This window comes from Pseudoliparis swirei, chromosome 1 (assembly GCF_029220125.1).
Source record: "Pseudoliparis swirei isolate HS2019 ecotype Mariana Trench chromosome 1, NWPU_hadal_v1, whole genome shotgun sequence".
In the NCBI taxonomy this organism is placed as follows: domain Eukaryota; kingdom Metazoa; phylum Chordata; class Actinopteri; order Perciformes; family Liparidae; genus Pseudoliparis; species Pseudoliparis swirei.
Genome location: NC_079388.1, coordinates 2,966,801 through 2,986,257, shown reverse-complemented (window position 1 = coordinate 2,986,257; position 19,457 = coordinate 2,966,801). Strand labels below are relative to the sequence as shown.

General features: G+C 46.7%; 1 protein-coding gene across 2 annotated transcripts in view; it reads right to left on the bottom strand.

Annotated features, from left to right (window-relative positions):
- The window catches only part of cica (capicua transcriptional repressor a), a 47,760-nt gene extending 29,509 nt beyond the window's left edge, over positions 1-18,251 (bottom strand). For both annotated transcript variants that reach the window (XM_056424575.1, XM_056424656.1), the window contains exons 1-4: positions 18,115-18,251; positions 10,855-14,522; positions 7,117-7,378; positions 737-868 (exon numbers count right to left, since the gene is read on the bottom strand). In XM_056424575.1, the coding sequence (XP_056280550.1) occupies positions 737-868; positions 7,117-7,378; positions 10,855-14,316 (3,856 nt within the window). In that variant the 5' untranslated portion in view covers positions 14,317-14,522; positions 18,115-18,251. The remainder of the gene's footprint in view (positions 1-736; positions 869-7,116; positions 7,379-10,854; positions 14,523-18,114) is intronic.
- Between the last annotated feature and the right edge of the window lie 1,206 nt (positions 18,252-19,457).

Below are 19,457 nucleotides of genomic sequence, written 5' to 3'. Positions count from 1 at the left end.
GTGAAGTGATACACAAACAAATGTGAAGCGATCCACAAACAAATGTGAAGCGATCCACAAACAAATGTGAAGCGATCCACAAACAAATGTGAAGTGATACACAAACAAATGTGAAGCGATCCACAAACAAATGTGAAGTGATACACAAACAAATGTGAAGCGATCCACAAACAAATGTGAAGTGATACACAAACAAATGTGAAGCGATCCACAAACAAATGTGAAGCGATCCACAAACAAATGTGAAGTGAGCCACAAACGGTAATGTGTGCATTGGAATGTATCTGTGAATCGTTCTGCGTGCATTTGTGAATCTACTATATTTGTGAATCTGTTTGCATTTACAATTATTGAGACTGATCTGACCTCATAGAACATAAACTAGCACGATTAATGAAAGGAAAAGGAAGATGACCTAAAGACCAACAAAAAGGCCTTTAATGAAGCTCTGTGGAGGATCACTGACCGTCCCCACCACTCACAGACTATATTTTAGCTCTCCAGTCAATAAATAGTGTTACCAACAATGTTACTGGAACCATATTGTGTGAGCACCAACTGTGCTGATTTTCAATTTTGGGAAACACTGCCTTGGCTGCCGGTTTGTCCAACTACAGTACTATTTATACTGAGGGAGATACTTGTTTGTAAGATGTAGTTGTATATATATATATATTTATATGTGGGTACAAGCAATGGAATTCAGAGCAAAAAAAGGAGTGGGGTCATTGGCTACCTTTGCTCTGATTGACAAGCTGTTGGCCGTCGGCAGGCTGGGGAGCCGCTCCTGATTGGCTGGGCTCCAGGAAAGGGACGAGCGAATGCCAAGGGAACACTGGCACGGACCGAGGCTCCACGTTGGTCCAAACTGTGGGAACGCACAGGGAAAGAGAGAGAGAGAGAGAGAGAGAAGTGAAATGTCATCATGTTTATGTGTCTCAGTCCCATGGACTGCAGACAGAAGGTAGCGCTCTGCCCTCTGGCAGCATGTGAGATCCTCCATGATGGCCAGCCGGCAACGAGCTAAAGCGCTACTAAAAACTACACTTTCATAGAAAGGGAAGACCGTGAATGGAGTTGTGTGTTCAACTACCTAATCTGCCCTCCCCCCCTTCCAACACACACACACACACACACACACCGTCACACAGAGATCTTCCCTCGGGATAATGAGAGTTGAGGGGTCGTGTAGTGTGATGTGGGAACCTGTTATTTCATCCACAGAATGCCGACTCCAGGACACTCGCTGCCACCGAGCTCCAGACTCTGAACCGCTTCAAGTCAAGACTACCGAGCACAGGGTTGAGTTTATACACACATCTGTGTTTTAGAGATGGGTCCTATGGTTACAACCAATAATATATTACAATATTACTTCAAGTATTTTTCTTGTATATATCAATCATAAACTGCCTTCTCAACCACATGTAAAGTAATTCAACGGATGTCAAACTGTGAACCGCTTCAAATTAAATGAAAACCAGGTATCTCCTGATTTTGCTCGGTGGATTTTTTAAAAGCGATAAACTAAATGACTTGACTGTTCTGCGATGAAACACATCATCGCTTGTGTTGATATTGACAGCTTTTACCAAATTTAGAAAAATCGCCATTTCATGCTCTGAAACGGTGCAACACGCCACGCACCATTTAAATAAAAATCAGCCCGTATCTGTACGGCCAATCAGAGACACAGACAACCGTGTAGGACTCGACTACATCGTAGAACAAAAGAAGGTCTCACTGGCCTCTCATCAGATCCCCCACAGCGACTATCGGTTCTACTTGCTCTGTAAACCCAGTGTAGCTTTTACCAGGGTTCTTACACATTTTGACCAATGAATTTCCAGGACTTTTCCATGACTTTTCCATGACATTAAACCAAATTTCCATGACCAAACTGAAATCTCGGTTTATACATGAAAAAGTGAGAACATTTAGTTTTTAAACAATGTGAATTCCAAAGCATACAGTATACATTAAATGAAACAAATAAATAAGAGACAATATTTTGATTAAAAGAATAAGCACTTGCTTCGCCAACGAACTTTCCAGTTAAGGTGCGTTCACTTGCAACGCGAAAAAATAATAATTGCGGCGCCAGTATGCCAGCTTATATTTGGAGTCTTTCTTTCTAAAACATATTTATTATTTCAAACTCAGCGTGAATGAACATGTGATTATAACAAATTTCCATGACTTTTCCAAAACTTCTGTGATTTAAGTTTTTTCCATGACTTTTCCAGGCCTGGAAATGACCATTTTAAAATTCCATGACTTTTCCAGGTTTTCCATGACCGTACGAACCCTGTTTTACAAATCACAGCGCAGGCCTGTCCTCTCCTTTCTGTGGACTTAAAGTGAAGCTGTCGGAGCATTACGCAACCTGGGGAAGCGGTGATAGTGACTGATTATCCGGCAATAGCGATGTGCTTTCCTACGCCGAGATAAAAGTGCGTCGATGCAGCAAAACGTTGCTTAACTTTCCCAATTAGGCGCCTAGCTAGCCACGTTAGCTACCATGTTGTCATACCAACAGAGTTTACACAGGTTTATGCTAGCTGAATTTCACTTTGTACAGAAGCAACGGTGCGCTTTCAAAGCTGTGGGGGGAGTGAGGGACTGTGGGGGTGTAAGGACAACTGTTCATGTCCCCCGTGGAATGGGATGCAGCCTTTGCACCTGCGAAACCTCAAAAGGTTATTAGCGTTGTGCGTTGTTAGCATGTTTAATTTGAGCATTTAGCGCTAGGCATCCCTGCTTCTGAACGTAACCTGAAACAGATTAAACGCTACGGAAATAATCCTGTTTCCAAAGCTACAGAAATCTCCTTAAATAAAACGACAACACTGCCACAAACCAGAAAAGGCACCTTTTTCCTAAGCGGGTGAAAAGTTGACATTTTCAATATTGGTGGAATTCCATGAGACAAAAAACAAACCCTCAATATCTTATTTAGTTAGTTTATAGTGAATATTTCCATAGAATTATTCATTTGGATAACAGATATCACAATATGTTCACAACGATACCACTGAAAGTGAATGCTAATGCTACCATCACTATTACTTTCTTTCTTCCATTACTTCTACTACCAATACTACTACAACAACTACAACTACTATTACAACTACTACTACAACTACTATTATTACAACTACTTCTCCTACTACAACTACAACTATTTCTTCAATCACAACTATTACTGCTAGTTTGGATATTTCCACTTTTGGAATAAATGCTCTATGTTGTATTTTAATCAGCAGCTTAGGGTCTCTATGTGTTTATATCTATCTAATATATAAAGGATGTAATTATAAACTACGACATAATAAAGAGAGTTGGTTCAGTCTCGCTCTCCCATCCTCCCCTGACTAGCTACTCCGCATAGAAATAAACTGCCTTCCAACTATGCTGCGGCACTGCAATGTCCAGGTTCCGTTGCCATTAATAATTTTTAAATAAAGTATTAAAATGCTCTATTTATAGCTAACCGCTCTCCGGCTTATGGCTCATCTGAAAAGGAGGTGCAGATACTGCTGAGCAAGACAATGGAGAACATATCCCAGACACATCTCGCTGTTCAAGAAGTCCTCTTTTGCAGATTCTGGTGTCACCTGACTTATCACTGCTCTGAACTTTGAAATACGTATTTAAGCAATAAGGTACAAGAGGCAGTACTATATCGTCAATAATGTCCTGTTCAAGGGTTTTGTTAGGCCCGACGCGTGGAAGGTTTAAGCTTAAGATTAAGTTTAATACCTTTTTTTTTATCAGACGAATCCATACTTTCCCGGACTTGGATCAATAACAAAAACACAGAAACTACACTGGCAGGAACAGACTCCTTCCAACTGGCGGTGGAAAGTGACAGTGACTCATTTGAATGACAACAGGAAATGTTTACAGGGTCAAGAAGCCTGTAGTAAACCTGCTGCGTGTTAATGTAACAGGGGAAGTGCAAAATCAACACTCCTCGCTGCTTCCACCCACAGCTGTGGTTCTTATTTGGCCGGCTTTGCTTTCCAACTCTGCCTCCACCAAATATGAGTGTGTGAAACCAAATCAATGAGAATAAATCTGCAGTCAGTAACATTTCTGCTCTTTTAAATACATAATCCAAAAAACACCAGGAAAAAAAAGCCCAAAACTCACAATGAACTGACTCAGACAAGTATTATCTGAGCTCCATAAGAGCGCCATTGTTGTCAAAAACTATTAAAAACACGCCAGCGAGGCAACGGCGTTGGACTGAGTGACATTTGACATTCTTGCAATGAACAGCGGGCACTGTAGTTTAAAATGAATCGGACTTATGCCACACTACTGCTGCAATTACCCCCCCCCCCCCCCACAGCACCAAATGTGTATTCATCCACCGTCGAAAAAGTAGTCCCGAACAAATGCCACTATTGTCTGAGTCGCATTGGCTGGGAAATGCAGAGCGCAGCTGTTTAAAAAAATAGCTGAACCTTTTCTAGAAATGAAACTGCATCGGTGACATTGTTCAGTTCCAACTTCGACTGTTAGTCATAATTATGAGATACTATCTCATCATTTCGACTCACTTTCTCATAATTCTGACTTATGATCTCATAATTCTGACTTAAAAGAGCCTAATTTTCTTCTCACAGTGGTGTAAATGGGCTTCCATAGGCCACAGGCGGTGGCGGTCGGTAAAGAGAGAGACAAGCATATCGCTTTTTTTACTTTACGGTGGTGAAGAAATCTGACTCGAGTCCCCCGACACATTTCATAAAGAACCCCCCCGACACCCCGAAGAGGCGAGGCGAGAGTATTCCAGGGAAGCACCGACGGGGGCGAGTTGTGAAAGATGCCAGAGATCCAGCGCACGCCTTGCCTCTGCTGGTTCACACCAACAAGCCGTCCTCGTGCTTTGAAGTGGGAACTCGTGCTGTAGACATTCACGTGTCACGTGGCTGCTAACAGGACCGCCGCTTGGGAGAATCTCAAGAATAATTTCTCCCGCGTGCGCCAAAAATAAGCAATAACGCGGCTCCAGAGCCGTGTGGCAGGACGGGGGGGGGGGGGGGGGGGCAGGCGGCCGTTAGCGGCGGCAGCAGTGCGAGGGATGTGAGGGAGGGAAGGAGGGGAAAGCACACTCTGACAATCAGCCCAGGCCTCGACGCTTTCCTGCGCTAATTCTACCGGTGGAAACTGTGTATCCATGACAACGCGCCGGCAAATATGATTACTTCTTTTTTTGTTGTCTGCTGCTAGTGATGAAACACATTCACATCACGGCAAACCTGCCCTTGATGCCCCCTGTCTGAGGCTGTTGATTGTCTGGATGAATGTGTGTGTGTGAGAGAGAGAGGAGGAGTGTGAATGTCCTTGTTGCTCTCTGCACTCCTGCATGTCTAGACATGTCAATATTCTCGCCCTCTTAAAAGTTTCAGTGAAACACCCCTTCGCTCTCTCTCTCTCTCTCTCTCACACACACACATACATAGATATGAAAAGCGTGACACCCTCCTGCACACACACATTCAATAACTCTGACACTACACACACTGAGTTGCACACTGAGTGAGTCGCGGGTCTCGGTGGTTGCCTGCATGGCTGATATATCAAAACATTTCCTTCATCTTTACCCGAGTCCAGAAATCAATCAGACAAGAGTTAAGGAATGCGACAGCGTGTAAAGATATGCCTTCAATCTCTGTATTTAGGGCTGGGCCCTAGGGGGAGATCAAATATCAAAATTAATTTTAACCAAATAAATAATAACAACAAAATACATCTATATTCTTTTTGACAAATAGTCATCAGTAGTGTGGATATAATGACAAACAGTCTGGTAAGTTGAGAAAAACATAAAAGCCTTTAGAGCCAGAGACAACCCTGATTTATGATATCCAAGCAACTACGCAACTTTGACTGAATATAAGAACTGAGAAATGCCCTGTGACGTTTATATCTTCTATATTAATCTATTAAATACAACCTCGTGTTTTGTCAAATGTCAAATGTTTGAACTGTGTCAGATCTTTCTGCACTAACACTTTCAGACTTGCAATGAATGAGAAATCATGCATTTCATTTGGAAACCATCTTCCTTCATTCCTATATTAGTAACATTTCGGAGCTGTGTAATATCGCAAGGTTGGCATGGAAACAAGCACACAGTATATGATTAACCCAAACACCTCTATTGCTCAGTGGCCAATGTTCTTATATCCAGCAGAGTGCACACAAAGCGGAGAAAACATCCACACAAATTGATGCCCAAATATTACATTACATGACATGTCATTTAGCAGATGCTTTTATCCAAAGCGACTTACAATAAGTGCATTCAACATAGAGTACAAACTAAGAACAACAAGAAAGAAGAATACAGAAAGTAACATTTCCTCAACATAGTCAAACAAATATAGAGTGTAAAACGAGGGGAGGCAAAGGGGGGTAACTCACGCTGCTTTTTCATCCTCAAACACCACTGTGCAACTTCTGATACTCACAGTACACCTTGTATTACATAGAGGTATCTGATGGTTGGATTTAGGAGGATAAACATAGTTCATCCCAGAACACCAACATCTACATGCAGGACTGAAGGGTCAAGAAATTATGAGATCTGCAGCTTCTCTTTTCTTTTTTTGTTTCCAGTATAATAATAATAATATGCATCAATGCTATTACTAGCAACAAAAAACAAGAACCAGTTTATAGATAACAACAGCAGCCCAAAGCGGCATGTATCTGACACTCTTTGTCATTTGTCGTAGATTATAACTTTGTGAAAATGTAGTAATTGCCACATACGCTCCTAATCAATATATGAGTCAATAAGAATGCTCAGAAAAAAGGTCAACATGTCCTGAAAAGACAAAGCAAGGGGCCAAAAAAAACATCCTTTGAATACGGCTTCCTCCTACAGTGCTAGAAAACCATCGTAAAGTGTATATGAGTCATGGCCACAGCGCTCCTGTAACTCTAGAGATAATGAAAGCAACAATATCTGTGCTGGAGTACACGAGCTCCAGCCTGCACATCTCTTCCGACTATAGAGTACAAAAGAAGAGCGGCTCAGCAGACTTGGTATCTGACGGGGACAAAGGTCGGAGCTCCCTCTCCCCAGCCCTTACTCACCCGTCCCCGGGCGTCCCATGATGATCTGCTTGCGCGGGGCAGGGTGAGGCGACTCGGCCGGCAGGATGAGCGGCAGCAGAGCAGTCGGCGTGGGGTGACAGGCCACCGGCTGCGGCAGCCCCCCGCCGGGGGCGTCCTGGTGCCCCTCGGGCTTCCTCTCCCGGCCCCCAGAGCCAGAGGAGCACAGGATGGAGGCCGATGGAGTGGGCATCGCGGAGGGGCTGGACAGGGCAGCGTGGCCCCCCGTGGCCGGAGTCAGTGACTGGGAGGAGACGGAGAACAAATTAAAACAGCATTTGCAGTATATACAGGACTGTCTCAGAAAATTAGAATATTGTGATAAAGTTCTTTATTTTCTGTAATGCAATTAAAAAAACAAAAATGTCATGCATTCTGGATTCATTACAAATCAACTGAAATATTGCAAGCCTTTTATTCTTTTAATATTGCTGATTATGGCTTACAGCTTAAGAAAACTCAAATATCCTATGTCTAAATATTAGAATATCATGAAAAAGTATACTAGTAGGGTATTAAACAAATCACTTGAATCGTCTAATTAACTCGAAACACCTGGAAACACATTTTCAAATGTTTGATTTTGTTTTGCTGTTATAAATCTTTTTTTTTACTTGGTCTGAGGAAATATTCAAATTTTATGAGATAGGATTTTAGAGTTTTCTTAAGCTGTAAGCCATAATCAGCAATATTAAAAGAATAAAAGGCTTGCAATATTTCAGTTGATTTGTAATGAATCCAGAATGCATGACATTTTTGTTTTTTTAATTGCATTACAGAAAATAAAGAACTTTATCACAATATTCTAATTTTCTGAGACAGTCCTGTATATCACTGATTCTTGAGATAAGGGACAATTCATGTCCTCCACTGAAATGCAAAGCTTGGCTTAAGAATTCCATATATAAATTAATTGAAATAGACTTTAAAAGCTCAACATGAATGACTTAACTACCCCAATGTACTTAGTTTTGTCTATATTTATATATTTTCATAGCAATTTGACCAAGAGCAAGCATTGCCCTAGAAAGTACATGCAAATTAACATGTCCTCTGCAAGAGGTCACAGGTTCTAATTGCAAAGAAAAGTCATTAAAAATGTAATAAATACATAAATATCAATATGAAATTAATTGCATGGCTTTATAGAATGTAACCGAATGCATAAAGCAAAATACCCATTAAATTATACATTAAAAATTGCCGCTCAAAGTAGTGTCCTCAGTTCATGGCAACTCCGTCAGAATTTTTACAAATTAAAAAAATCTGGCATATTATGGTCTGAACTTTAACCCTGAGGACCCCTTGTACATGCTTCTTCTCTTGATGGAGGCATCAGTACAGCACATGGTCTCGGAAGTTTAACATTTATATATATGTTTAGCAAACTAAGTTGATATAACTGTCGTCACAGGTTTATTATGTGAACTTTGTCATCCAAGAATGATTATTTTAAATAAGAATTGTGAAATAAATGGAGGTGTTTTTGGTGAATTTATGTAGGCAGCTAGCAACTGGGAAGAATCTAAATGGCTCCAGTGTACTGGATACGATTCAGACAATAAAAACTTTAATTTCGTCAACTCCGTCAGGCGTCAACTCCGTCAGAATGGCTGTCTGACTGTTGACGTTCAAGCTGACGGCGTTGACAAATGCTCCAAAACCTCATTGTTGGATGCATACTAAACACAGATTGTGTTTATGATTTAATATTGGCATAATACTTATACAAAACTGACTGACTGGCAAAAAATAAATGATCAACACAAATGTTAATTTAGATTTATTGCTTTTAGGCAGAAAGTAGACACCCCTCCAGATAGTCCACTAGAGCAGAGTATGGAGGAGCCAACTTCCAGTAGACGTGCTCAACCGAACCAGGATGTGTTTAGTTTAAAGTTAACCTTTTACTTTATTTATAGTATAGAGTTGGTTGTGTATTGAGTTAATTCTTGGTCATTAAAGATCTTTACCTTTCACCGCCCCCATTTTCTTGGCCTGTTTGTTATGCGTGCCATTTCTCTAAAGTGATGGTCTCGTAACACACAGAGGATTCAGGATCCAGCATCGTTCATTGACTTTGCTAATAAGTTTTAAGTTTGTCCTTAAACAGTTAAATACACTTATAATCCAAGCACAGAGGGACTGAAAACACATGAATGTCTCATGTGAGCTTTACGGCCTTGTTAACCTTGTTTGCTGTGATTTTACATCAGTCCGTCAACACCGTCAGTTTTGTCCCACCCTAAGATGTGTCTGTTTATTTTATAGAGTTAATTCACTAAAACATTGCATGGACTACATGCAGTGGTGTCTTAACTGCATATAACCACAGATTAAATATGTAAAATTTTAAAAATAAATAACAAAATTAAGTTTTTTACCAACAGCGTTTTTCCTCAACTGTGTAAAATTAAAAAAAGGGAATACAATGTTTTTTGTATCACTTAACTGGGAGTAGGCACACTATTATTATATATTTAAATACAAAAGTGTCACTGAATCATTTAAATAAAAATAAAATGATTTCTAATGCATCTGACGGAGTTGACAAATGTCAACACACAAATTGGATAAATGTCATTTTTTATAAAAAGTGATTTAATAAAAAACTTGTTCCTTTACAGGGTTTGTTAGGTCAGACCTGTGTTTATAAGAAAATCTATTCCAAATGAATGTGCTGCCCATTTTAGTTTTTTAGGTTTCAAAAGTAGTTTTGTCCCTTATCTCAAGAATCAGTGACATATATTTTTTTTACAGTATACAGTAATTGTAATGGTTTTTATTACTTACTTTTAATAGTATGCATTACTTACTTTTAATGTGCTTTATTGGTGCTCTGTTCTGATATAAATTCTCTCCTTTGATAATTAAACTAAAAGGTTGCGACTAAGGTGTAAATCAATTTGTTCAGTATGTTCCCAACACTCAAGAGAGTCCTCACACAACACAACACGGTAAATAACACGACTTCAATGTCACGCTGTTGCCCTCAGTGCAAAAGGGTTTCACGGTTTCGAAAGATCCTTTTGATGACTGGACTCTGCTGTGAATCCAAGCTCTACACATTTTATATTTGATCCTAATAATACAGATTTTCAGTCAAGTATTCTTTTCATTCACTTTCAAGGTGGAGTTTCTTAGTCACTGACAAAATTATAGATGTTACATCGCCGAGGTTATGATGTCCACACAGCATTCTGTATCAGTGGAATAGACACTTTTGCAAGATCAGCATATTTTGACCAAATGGACTTGGAAGTTAAAATGGACTTGTACTTGTTTAGCACTATTTGAGTCTTCCGACCACTTTACACCACGTGCCCTCATTCACCTCTTCATACACTGATGTTCGGGGCTGCCACGGTGCCACCTACCCATCAGGATATAAGAAATTCCGTCACACCCATTCATGCACCAATGGTGCAGCTATCGGGAGCCATTTAGATAGATAGATAGATATATACTTTATTAATCCCCAAGGGGAAATTTGTCGAGTCAGTAGCAGCAACACACAAGAATAAAAATAAAAAAAAACACAAAATATAAGAGGTCAAGTGAAAGAACTACGCTGCTCTCCCATTTCTTATATATTTATATCTCAAATAAAATTATATTGTATACCAAGATATGATAATGCAAGGATATTGCGATAGGACTTTATCCACATGGCCAATCTCTATACTGCATGTGATCATATTCCACAAAAACAAAACTTACCGAGCTGGAAGTGACCAGGACCAGTGTGGGTGTGGGGTTGCGCAGGAGAACTGCACCGTTGGTGGTTGCCCCGTTGATGGGAACGGGGACCTGGAGGCCTGAGAGAGTTGTGTGCTGGGGCAGGCTGTGCTCTCGAGACCTGCTCCTCTCTCTCCTCCCCAATGGGCCATCAGAGAACTTGGCCAGGGGGACATCTGGGTTGCGGACGATAACTGGGGAATCGCGGAGCGGCACGATGCAGCGTGGGGAGGGCTCCTGGGGCAGCGGGGAGGGGGGAGTGGGAGAGACCAGCATGGGCGGTGGCGTGGAGGCAGCGGAGGACGGTGGCCTGCTGGAGGCGCTACGAGGCCGGGGAAAGGAAAGTGAGGAGGGGGTGGTGGGCTGACTCTGGGGGGAGAGGACTCTGAAGGCGGCAGGGTTGTGGCCCAGGGTTGGGTCTCCCATCATGCCCACCAGCTGCTGTTGCTCAGGTTTGATCTGGTAGTCCTGGATTGCAGGCAGCGGAGGGGGCGGATGGGTGTCGAGCTTCCTTTTGCTGGGGCTCATGGGGACCGTGAAGGTGAGATTGGTCTGAAACGTGGGCACGATGCCCGACAGGTTGCGCTCTCGATCGAGACCCAGTGTACCGATCTTAGTGCCGCTAAGCTGGCGATGCCGGCGTGGAGTAAGCGAGGCGGGAGCAGTGATGGGGCTGAAATTGGCAGGACGAAAGCCGAAGAGCGGAGAGGGCGAGGGCGATGGGGTAGGGGAGAAGGGCGATTGGTTAGAGATAGGCGAGTATGAGGGCGTGCCTGAGCGGGAGCCCCCTAGGGAGACCAGCATGGTCGCGGCCTCACACTCATCAAAGTCAAAACGAGAGAGGTCCTGGGGGAGCAGAGAGGGAAGGACCAGGCGGGGGCGGGAGTCTCCTCCACGGCTGCTGGCCTCGCTGCTTTCGCGCGACGTCTCATCCCAGTCAAACTCCGAGCTGGCTCTTCCACCGCTCATTCGAAGGTCAGAGGGCGTCAGGGTCCCTGTGCTGCTGGCTCCGCCCCGTTCCCGGCTACCTCCGCTGGCTTCCATTTCCTTGGTCCTCATCGAGAGGTGTCTGGAGCAGTATCCTCGGCGCTGGGACTCTTTTGAGCAGCCTTCCCTGGAGCACAACCTCCTCCATTGCTTCCCGTTGAACTTCTTGCGGATGCCTGTTGGCGTGCACACCACATCTCCCTTCGTGTACTTTTGCTGGGCAGCTGTCAGTGGGGTGCGGGAACGTGAGGAGGAGGTTGAACCTGATCCGGATCCACCGCCACCACCGGCTCCTCCACTGGAAGAACTTCCTCCTTGGGCCTTCTCGACTCTAGAGGAGGAGGCGGTGGAAGAGGAGATGGGAGGGAGAGGGGGAAGTTGAGGGATGGTAATGACAGCTGCAGCTGTTGCAGTTGCTGGGTCAAGGCCTAGTAGGACAGGTGAAGGAGGAGGGTGAGGGTTCAAGGCAAGGTGGGTAGAGGGGACCTCGACGCCTCGCACCACAGAAAGGTGGGGATTGAGGTAGCCAGGCGGGGGCTTCGAGATGATGTGGCGGTGCAGGGGAAGTGCCATCGTTTGGGCCCCCGGTATGATCGCCCCTATTGGAAGCATGTTAAAGTGAGATACCTCCATGTCTTCTTCGGGGGTGAGTGGCATGTATGGGTGGTGTTGCTGCTGCTGTTGTTGGTGCTGTTGCTGCTTCACACTGTTCTCTCTTTCCCTCTCTCTTTCCTGCATTCTCTGGAGGTCCCTCTCCCTCTCTAAGTCTTTCTCAATCTCCCACTCTCGGCCAGGAGCCAGGCTGAGGACAGAAGCTGTGGTAACTGGGGAGGTAATGCTGTGGCCTGATGTGGAGGAAACAGGCACCATACCGGGGTAAGGTATTCCTCTTCCCGCGCCGGGCGTCATCCCCCGGCTCAAACGACACACCTCCTGCTCCACATCGATCTCCTCCCTGTCGTCCCGTTCCAGTTCCTTGTCACTGAATCCCTCCTCTCCGTCCCGCCCCCCTCCAGACGGCAGATCCAGGTCCCAAGGCGGCACCAGAAGCCGGAGTGTCTGTCTGGAGACCCACACTGCCTGGGTCCCACCAGCTGTCCCTCTGCCGTCCTCTTCCTCGCCCACGGAATCAGGTCTTTCCTCAGACAGCAGGACGCGGTAGCGGTTGGCCACCGCAGGGTGCGTGTCCACCTGGGTCACCACACCTTCTCGGTACCACTGCCACTGGCCCTCGCTGCCCTCCTCATTTCCAAACGGCACGCAGACACGGGTGCCAATAGCTATTGGATGGACACCAGGCGGTGGGGCGTCTAAGATAATGTCCACCACCCCTGGGGGGCTGTCGTGTTGGTACGGATAACGGCACAGCGTCTTCTCACCATTCAGCTGAACCTCCAGGCTTCCAAATTCACCGCTGACCTTACGCACCACGCCCGCCCGGAACACCAAGTCTGAAATCCCCCCTTCGTCCCTCCTCTCGCCTCCTCCCACCTCGTCACTTTTTCTCCGGCGCTGTCGGGCGAGGACGCGCTGATTCTTCATTCCTTTGGCGAGGGCGTCAGCATCGGGGAGACCGGGCAGCGCGTGCGTAGACATCTGTGTGAGGGCGCGCGGGTCGCCGACGCCCTCCAGGTCGGCCGAGTGCTCGCTGGCGGTGTCCGTTGAGGAGCAGCGGGGTAAGAGGACGGGCGACGTTCGCTCCACATCTCTCGCCCCTTCCACTCCCCCGGGCCTTTCCCTGTCCCCTGCCAGCGTCAGCGTCGGGGGTCCTGGGGAGCCGTCCTGAGGCCCCTCCCGGCCAGCGGTCCTGCTGTGGAAGTCGTTAATCAGGCTCGTGCTTTGACCGTTGCCATCGGGGTGAGGGACACCGATGTCTTTACCCGAACCCGTTGACCCGTGGTTGATGACCCCACCACTAAGAGGAAGATGCGGGGGCGTGCTGGAGGAAGCGTTGCTGTGGTTACCAGTAGCAGACAAGCAGTGTTCGGAGGTGTACTTCTTCTTGGGAACGCGGGACTTGAAGGTGGCCGTTTTGCGGCTGGAGGCGGGGTTTGGGCTGTTGTTGGTGCTCGGCGTACTACTGTTACTACAACTACTGCCACCACCGCTGTCACCGTGGCAGCTCACGCTCACAGCTGGCCTCCCTGATCTGTCATCCGAGGATGTCACAAATTTCCCAGAATCCATCACGAGTGCTACTGTCGTTTCCGACAGCCGGTGGACGCCCTCTCCCTCGCCCCGTGCTCTGGTCGGGTCCGTCTGGGACGACTCAAAAAGTGAATTAGAAGAAAACGAGGAGGAGGGTGTTCTGCTTTGCGGGGATCTGCTTCTGTCTCTGTTCTCATCTGAGTCTCTCTTCTCCCCTCCTTCGGGGGCGTCCCCGGCTCCCCGACGCTTCCCCCCCTTGGCCCGGGTGGAGGGGGGAGAGCGCCGGCCCTGCTTCTTTATCGGCTTCATGTTTTCATCTAGCTTGCTTTTTCTCTAAACAATTATTTTTATTTATTTATCCCAGAGATTCTCTTTGGCGTTCCTCTCTTGTTTTTTTTTCCTTCTTCCACCTCCTTTCTATTAGCTCTATTTTCCTCCTCTGCCGGGGCCTCTCTCTCTCATCGTCTCGTCTTTGTTGCGCGACTTCGGCACTTGCCCACTTTATTCCAGTGACTCTAAAAGAAAGGGAACAGGGAGTGTGGTTTACTCATGTGGCAAACACATTCAGAAATGCAAAAAAGCCCATTCACCACGACAGATAGCCGCCGACTGCCTGGCTCGGACCAGAAAAGGCACCGACTGGATCAAAAACAGACATTACAAAGTCATTCAAAATAAAAGCAAAGTGGGACTTTATGGTCACAAAAAAACAAGCGTAATAACCAGTTAAATATCAACAAAAATTCTAAAAGAAATGTATTCCGCGCTAAATAATGCACCATCGTATTAGAGTAATAATGAAAATGACTCATTTACAAACTCATTACACATTAATTCATTACATAACAGGTTCTACTCACATTGCAAAAAGGCCTGCATCCATACACCAGGTACATATTGAAAACAGGAGGCCATATTGTCGGGTAAACACAAAGCAGCCTCACAACACGGTATGGAAATAGTGAGGAGCACTTTGCAATTTGCCCAGACAAGCCTTTCTGCATGCACATGCACTCTCACACACACTACTTCTTGGCCGGGGCAGTAGAGGCGGGGGAATTCCTTCTTCGCTCGCATAGTGAAACCCTTCTCTTTTTTTCTTTTCTTCTCTCTCTCTCTCTCTCTCTCGACCTTTATCTATGTATTTTAAAGCACGAGTCAATCCGCCCCTACAAACTCAATTTCCTGTGGAAGACCATTACCTAACTTCCCGTTACTTTATTCCTCCTTCTCTCTCTCTCACTCTCTCTCTCTTTGCTACTATTACACTTTGCATCCTTCTCCTCCGGCTGCCTCTTCTTCTCTCTCCTATGTATCGATTCCCACCTCTTCCTCGCTCTTTTTCTCTCTCCTCTCCTTTCCGCTGAAGTCTCGATGCTCATTTTGTGCTCTGCAGTCACCCAGAAAAAGACTGGAGTTGTTTCTGATTAATTGTCATTCCGCTCCAGAGTCATTGAGCGTGGCTGCTCCAGTCATTGAGCGTGGCTGCTCTAGCCAGAGTCATTGAGCGTGGCTGCTCCAGTCATTGAGTGTGGCTGCTCTAGCCAGAGTCATTGAGCGTGGCTGCTCCAGAGTCATTGAGCGTGGCTGCTCCAGAGTCATTGAGTGTGGCTGCTCTAGCCAGAGTCATTGAGCGTGGCTGCTCCAGTCATTGAGTGTGGCTGCTCTAGCCAGAGTCATTGAGTGTGGCTGCTCCAGTCGGTCAGAGTACCTTCCATTCCCTCTCCGGACTCACGGTCCTCTGCCCTCAGTTACAAAGTAAAACTGATTGATTCTGCTGACTTGTTGAATGGGGAGGCTTTTGTCATTTAACTGGTGTGTCTGCCGTGCGGCCGATACGCGTGGGACTCGCCTCGGGTCCTCGCTGCCGTGCGCTCGGCCTCGTTTCTTTTCCAACGCGAGAGTTTCCACAGAGCTACCGGAGCCAGACCGAGAATCTAAACACCCCCCCCCCCCCCCCCCCCAATAAGCCCTGTCGCCTTTTCTGAAATATTCGCACAACCGATGTTCACTGTCAGAATGTTCTATCGTCGATGTCTATCATGCACCGCGAGACACATCTACTTGTCAGTGGCGGTTTGGCTGTCTGTTAACTTCCATGTCTCTCCCATCTGTCCCCCACCTCCACGTCCATCCTCCCACCCGCCTCCTCCGCTGCCTCCCCGCTTGTCAGCGCATTCATTCAGGCCCTTTTAATGTCTGCCACATCAATTTTCAGAGATAAGTGCCGCCTGTCTCAAGGCCACACACACACACACACACACACGCCTATGTGATGATAGTTGAGAGTGCACACAGGGAGCTAATAGCCGTCACTGTGCTCTATGCAAATCCCTATTTAGGACAGACAACCGTAGAGCAGCCACCATAAAAATTATTTGGCAGGCGGCCTTACTTGGTCACGGTGGAGTTATGCTACGTGTGTTCACTCAGTAGTGCGCCGTGCACAACAGCTGGCGTCGGCGTCCTGGTGATAACAGCTTAAAGACAAACTGACGCAACTCGCTCTCCACGCGGCGAGGAGAGCCCCGTATGGGAGCTATAGTGGGCCTCCTACGCTCCACGCGCTATCTGCTCATCGGTGCACTCGGATTGGACCGCACAGTCATGGTGAACGTCCAGAAACGGTGTTTCCCTTCTCTTATACATGGTGATCCATAACTCTATGGCAACATGGAGCCGATGCAAGTCACACGTCGGTGACAATAACATGAACGGCAGCAACTCGGCATACGAGCACCTAATAACCACTTAAAGTGAAATGCAACGGGGTATAATATTGAGTATGATGTCATCACTTCTTCATATTTATGCTATGAAACTGAGGCACATTTTGAATTTGTGATATAAACTGAATAAAATTGAATAAAACTGCATATGCCCAACACACTTTGGGCAACATGCTGCCGTACATTCCTTATAATTTACTAAAATATGACGTTTCAGTCCTTTATGGACCGAAATAATCATGTTATTATTATATATTTCTGTAGAGTCAAAAGTTTGGTCAATAGCAGAGCAGCTCTTGAAAAGTGTCAAACAGGATCACTACAGGGCTTTATTATTAGGAGTGCACACACGGTCACTTGTCCACACAAGGTGCACAGCACAAGTCTGAAGACTCCGGGAGGCGATGACGTCACCTCTGGTTATCTGGATAGTACCGTGTATGTGTCAATGCCTCGTAGTACCGCGAGTACTACCAGTGTGTACTCCACAACACGGCAGGCCGTGGCGTGCAGCGGCCAGGCCTCAACTACACACACACACACACACACATACGCGCGCGCGCACACACACACAAGGCCGCTTAGAAATCCTCAACTCACTGTCACCGGGAAATAACCGGTTTAACAGCCACATTAACCACTTAATAGCGCGTATTACGGGCCCGCGCTGCGTGAAATGTCCCGACGCGACGGGCGCGTTCACTTTGTGCAGCCGCTCCACGGTCACGAGCCCGCGGACTAAAGTGGGCCGGCTCCGGCCCATCCGACAGTGACAGTCGGTCCAAAGGGTCGCGACAACCGGCCCGGTAACTTTGTGACGACCCCCGTCGTCTTTTGCGTAATTACCGCCGAGATACGAGGAGGGGAAAGTGTCAATATGTGGCCGCGAAGTAGTCCCCGGGAGAAGGCCCTCTAGCCCCGGGAGCACAACACGTTAATTCAAACAGCCACGTTGATTCGTGGAGAGAAAAAAGAGAAGAAGAAGAAGAAGAACAATGTCACGGAGACAGCGGCGGAGGGAATGACAAGCGACTTTTCGGGAGGTTTTGGATACCGCGCAATAATAGTTGTTATAGGAAGTCCGGCGGCAGTTATGGCGTTGAATTTATTTCTAGTGGAAAAGTTTCACGCTCACTATGTCTCTCAGCACCGCTCCCTTTTTTCTCTCTCCTCCTCCTCCTCCTCGCACAAGACACTCAATCCGCAGTCCGCTCCTCTCCGTGGGCTCACCCAGACACCGGGGGGACACGGTGACCGGCTCCCCCGCTAACACGGGCTACAGCCCCGGTAAACACGGGCAGCGTCAGCGGCTCCGCGAGAGCCCACCAGCCCCACTGCAGTGCTGCAGGGGACATATTTGTGGGCAGCTAATACTCACCAGAGCTCATATAGCACCCCGGGGTGGTTCTCCGGTGAGTCCGCGGGGTAAAATAGGGCAGGTCGGCCGCTGGTCCGCAGCTGCCAATCAGCGTGGATCCATGTTTCTCCAGCAAAGCAACTTAAAGGGAGGAAAACAACTACTGCCCTGTGCATTCTACACTACAGTCGCAAAATGGTGAATGAAGCCCCGAAGCCTTGACAACCAGCCGGCGAGGCCAATCGCGGGGCACGAACGCGTACAGTAGCCAATGGGATGCCGCGGAAGGGGAGAGGAGGCGGGGCCACGCGTCAAATGGAACGTGATGGAAGGCGCGCCGCAGCCAATCACAGTGTGGGAAAACACAGAACAGCTGTTGGGAGAGCGAGGCTGCGGCGGCCAATGGGGCTCCTGTGTGGGCATGTCTACGACTTAGTCGGGCACGCAGGACGGGAGTGAGATCTCTTCTCTCTCCTCTCTTCTTTTCATCCCCCCTTCACTTGTTTACACACATGGGACACGGGCACAGACACGGAGGAGACGCTGTCTGTCTGTTTCTTTTTTTTAAACGGGTTGGACTTGTTTCGTAAGACTAAACACACCGACCTGATATTATAAAATTGAATGTATATATATATATGTAGATGTATATATATATGTATATGTATATATGTATATATATATGTATATATATATGCATATATGTATATATGTATATGTATATATATATATATATATGTATATATGTTACGGCTCAAGCTGTCTCACGTATTATAACTACACGTTGATATCGCCGCTTTAAAGAGACTCTCTCCTCTCTGTGCGTTATATTTTCCTCCTCTGTGATCCACAGGTTGAGTGTAGTTTCAGGGGAACCGCAGAGAACACCAACTCCCAAGTTCTCCTGCTCTCTTTCTCTCCATCCCCTCTCGCAAACTCCCCGACTCGCTCTCACCCTCCCAGCTAATCAGGAGGCGCTCCGCGTCTCTTAGTCCCGCCTCCCCCCCGCCAACCCACCAACCAGGGCGGCCGCAGACTGGCTGCGCGTCACCGGAGCAGCGCGCGATTGGCCGAGAGGCCCGAAGTCTGCAGGCCAATGGCCGAATGCTGCGGTGAGGTCATCGGTGCTTGTTGCCATCAGCCCGGCCCAACAGGAAGAGTGAACCCCGGAGTGAGTGAGTTGGGTCCTCAGAGAGTGACCCACTTACAGCGCGGGCCTTCCCCGCGCGCGAGCACCACGCTGTGCACGTGCAGGCTGTGACACACTCAAGAAGAACAGGAGACACACGTGCACACACGCACACACACATACAAACACACGCATACATACATACACACACAAACACACACAGACACACACACGC